This window comes from Genypterus blacodes, unplaced genomic scaffold (assembly GCF_046128005.1).
Source record: "Genypterus blacodes isolate CSIRO-AG114 ecotype Tasmania unplaced genomic scaffold, CSIRO-AGI_Gbla_v1 ptg000093l_1, whole genome shotgun sequence".
Taxonomy (NCBI): domain Eukaryota; kingdom Metazoa; phylum Chordata; class Actinopteri; order Ophidiiformes; family Ophidiidae; genus Genypterus; species Genypterus blacodes.
This window is the reverse complement of record NW_027466897.1, coordinates 1,468,396-1,471,440: the sequence shown is the minus strand read 5'-3', so window position 1 is coordinate 1,471,440 and position 3,045 is coordinate 1,468,396. Positions and strand designations below refer to the sequence as shown.

Below are 3,045 nucleotides of genomic sequence, written 5' to 3'. Positions count from 1 at the left end.
GCTGTTCCTGACAATGTACTCTGTGAAAGTTTCTAGACGGAGTGAAATTAGACATCAAAGTTATTTGCAACAACAGAGCTAAGTCTAAAAACTGGCAGAAATAAAACAAAACATTTTTTCAAAACTAAAGCTGAACTAAAATCCAACAATCCTAAAGGTGTTTATGTAATGTTAAGGTGGACCTCAACAAAGTTGGAATTGTGACAATGGGGGCCATCAGAAGTTAAACATTCATATTTAAGCATGAACAATTATGCCGCAGCCATCACTGTTAAACATTATCTTGCCATCTTTTTCAATGCTGCACTTGTTCCTGAGATGGTCTAAGATTTCTGCTCTGAGCTCTGGGGTGAGGCTCTTGTGGAAGCGCTCTTGTCCCGTTATGAAATGCAAAACATGTTCTCCCATCTCATCGTCCTCCTTAAAACAATGAGTGATGTCACAGGTCTTGGGAATGGGGTGCTCCTCATACTTCAGACCCAGGCTCTTCAAGTGGGAAACTACATCTCCTGAAGTGATGCGGTTGGGCCTGATGCTATTGATGAGCTCCGGTTTGTAAGTCCTCCACAGGATGTCCCAACCAGAGTCGGCTAGAGAAGACAGAGGACCATCAATTACAGATGAATTTCAGAAACAAAATCATTGTATATTGTGTTACAGAGAAAAGGAGCTTAACAGTGATATCGTGACATCTAATTATCACTACAAGGTTTGGAAGTGGTGATTTTCAGTACACACTGTGTGCCACCAAATAGCTTCATTCACATAATCTGTTGGTTTGGTGTACAACTCAAAATGCTAAATTGAAGCCATTGCCACCAGGAGCAACAAATGATGAAAAAAGCAGAGGGTTTTCTCTCTGCTGTTGTTACCCAATGTAATGTTGTGTGTTTGTTTTTCAATGGAAACACAAAGTATTCAAAAACAGGAGAAACAAGACAGTGGTCATTTCAGAAACATGATCCAACACAATTCTAGCTGTTATGTGAGACTACAGTCATAATAACCACTGTCTCCAGATTTTACATTAATTACACCAAGAATCATTGATTATATTTCTAAGATTACATCATATGGCACCTTTAAGGCAGTCTGTGGCATTATTTAATTAAGTGCATTCAGTCATTTTCTACTCACCTTTGCATAGAACGATCAAAAGCTTGCCGTTCTCTTTCAGCAGGCTGTGGAAGAACTTGATGGTTTCGGTAACGTCATCCACATAGTAAAGCACCTGTCAAGCAGAAGAGTGTGAGAGAACATGTCACCGTCATGTTAAAGGTTTTTATTTATAGCATAAATGGCATAGATTTAGGTTTAGTATCAATGGAGTATTACAGCCAGTGTTTAACAATTATAACAAGAAAAAAAAAAGTAAAGTCCAAAATTTGGAAAATGTAATAATGAATGAAATGAATAAACACTGCAAGTATAATAATAGTTATAATGATCTGGTGTTGAGTATTTCTATATTTGCTTTACCAGAGCCCCTTCATGCTTCATGTTGACACAAAGGCACAGAGACTTACTACACATTATGTCAGATGGATAATCTACTGAAACATTCAGTATACCCTAATACGAATCCATATATTTCATACTCTCTGACTCGCAGTGTGAAGCAGATTGAGCCTCCTATCTGAAAGGCATTATGGGTGACCAGCAACATCAATGGTCTGACCGATGAGCCTCATCAGACCAGCTTGTCAAATCATACAGCATGGTTATGAATACCTGCACCAGGTGTATGAAGTCAAATCTTTTCAGGTCTTCCTTCCCATTGACTTCCTTCATGTAGTCTTCAGCTATCATATTATGCCAAGCAAATGGAATCTTCTGGAGGTGCTCAGTGTTGGACAGCAGCTCTACAAGACAGATGTGGTAGAACAAATAGAGAGAGGAGGAAACAGGGATGTTAACTGATGAATCTTTTGAACATCAGAGAAGCTCAAGTTTTGCTTTGAATGGACAGTACCCTTGAACTCTCCTCTAAGATCTGAGCTGGGTTCCAAAATGTCAACAGAGATGGAAACATCAGGTAACGTAGACTGCAGGAGAGTGAGGATCCGAGCATCATTCGGCCCTGGAAAGAAACAGGAAAATACCTTTGATGTGGTGTGAAAACTGCAGTATGAATATTTGTTACACTTTTAGAGCTCATTTTGTCAAGTCAGTCTTTGAGTAAGGGCACAGGATCTGTGAAATGGCACCACCATGTGCGTAATCAAAGTACTGCACTAGACACTCTGCAGCAGTATGACTCATTAAATACACTTTAGATGATGTCAGAGGAGCTTGTTTGCTTTTCACCAACATAGCACAAATGAGCATTTGAACAGATGAAACAGGTTTGTAGTTCCTGGAGCATAAATACAATTGATGTCTAACAAGGCAGACTAACAATTCCAAACTTGTCTTAGTACCATGAAGCATGAATATGAACCTATGCTCAGATTGTGTGGCACACACTTTGTTGAGTTATGAGTGAGCAAAAAAAAAAAGGCAGAATGATAATAACAATAATAAGAAGAAACAATGAGGTGTGCAAGACACCAGGAGTAGCACTTCAAGAAGAAGAAGAAGAAACGCTTATATTGATCCCCAAGGGGAAATTCTTTCTTGTATAGCCCAATATCACATACAATGTCTCACAAGGCTTTACAGACCCACAAAATGAGGAAACTTCCCCACCCAGCCCAAAGCTCTCACTGATCCATGTGTTTCATTTCTTACCTCCACCACTTCCCACACCAAGAACATCCACTTGGCTTTGACCTGCTCCAATTCTGCATCAACAGGAGAGATGGGGATCACACGTTATAAGCATACTAAGATATAAAGAATGGCTTTTTGTCCAAAAGACTATCTATAAATATTATATTTCATGTAATGTAAGTTAAATGTAGTAAAACAAGTATCAAATTAAGCCGTACCTTTTAAATTCTGCTGGCAGGACATTGTCGTAAAACTGGAACTGGGACTCTTTTGATGTTGAGAATTTCAGGTAATTATGATAGCTTTTGGTAAGATAGCCCGCATAAAGTTCAG

At 39.0% G+C, this 3,045-nt stretch overlaps 1 protein-coding gene across 1 annotated transcript; it reads right to left on the bottom strand.

The window, feature by feature from the left end:
• Positions 1-237: 237 nt before the first annotated feature.
• On the bottom strand, positions 238-2,430 carry LOC143007653 (histamine N-methyltransferase-like). The gene is made up of 5 exons (XM_076159069.1): positions 2,421-2,430; positions 1,973-2,080; positions 1,732-1,862; positions 1,138-1,231; positions 238-590 (listed from the first exon to the last, which is right to left on the bottom strand). Exons 1-5 carry the CDS (start codon positions 2,428-2,430, stop codon positions 238-240), a joined length of 696 nt encoding a protein of 231 aa, XP_076015184.1.
• Positions 2,431-3,045: the final 615 nt, after the last annotated feature.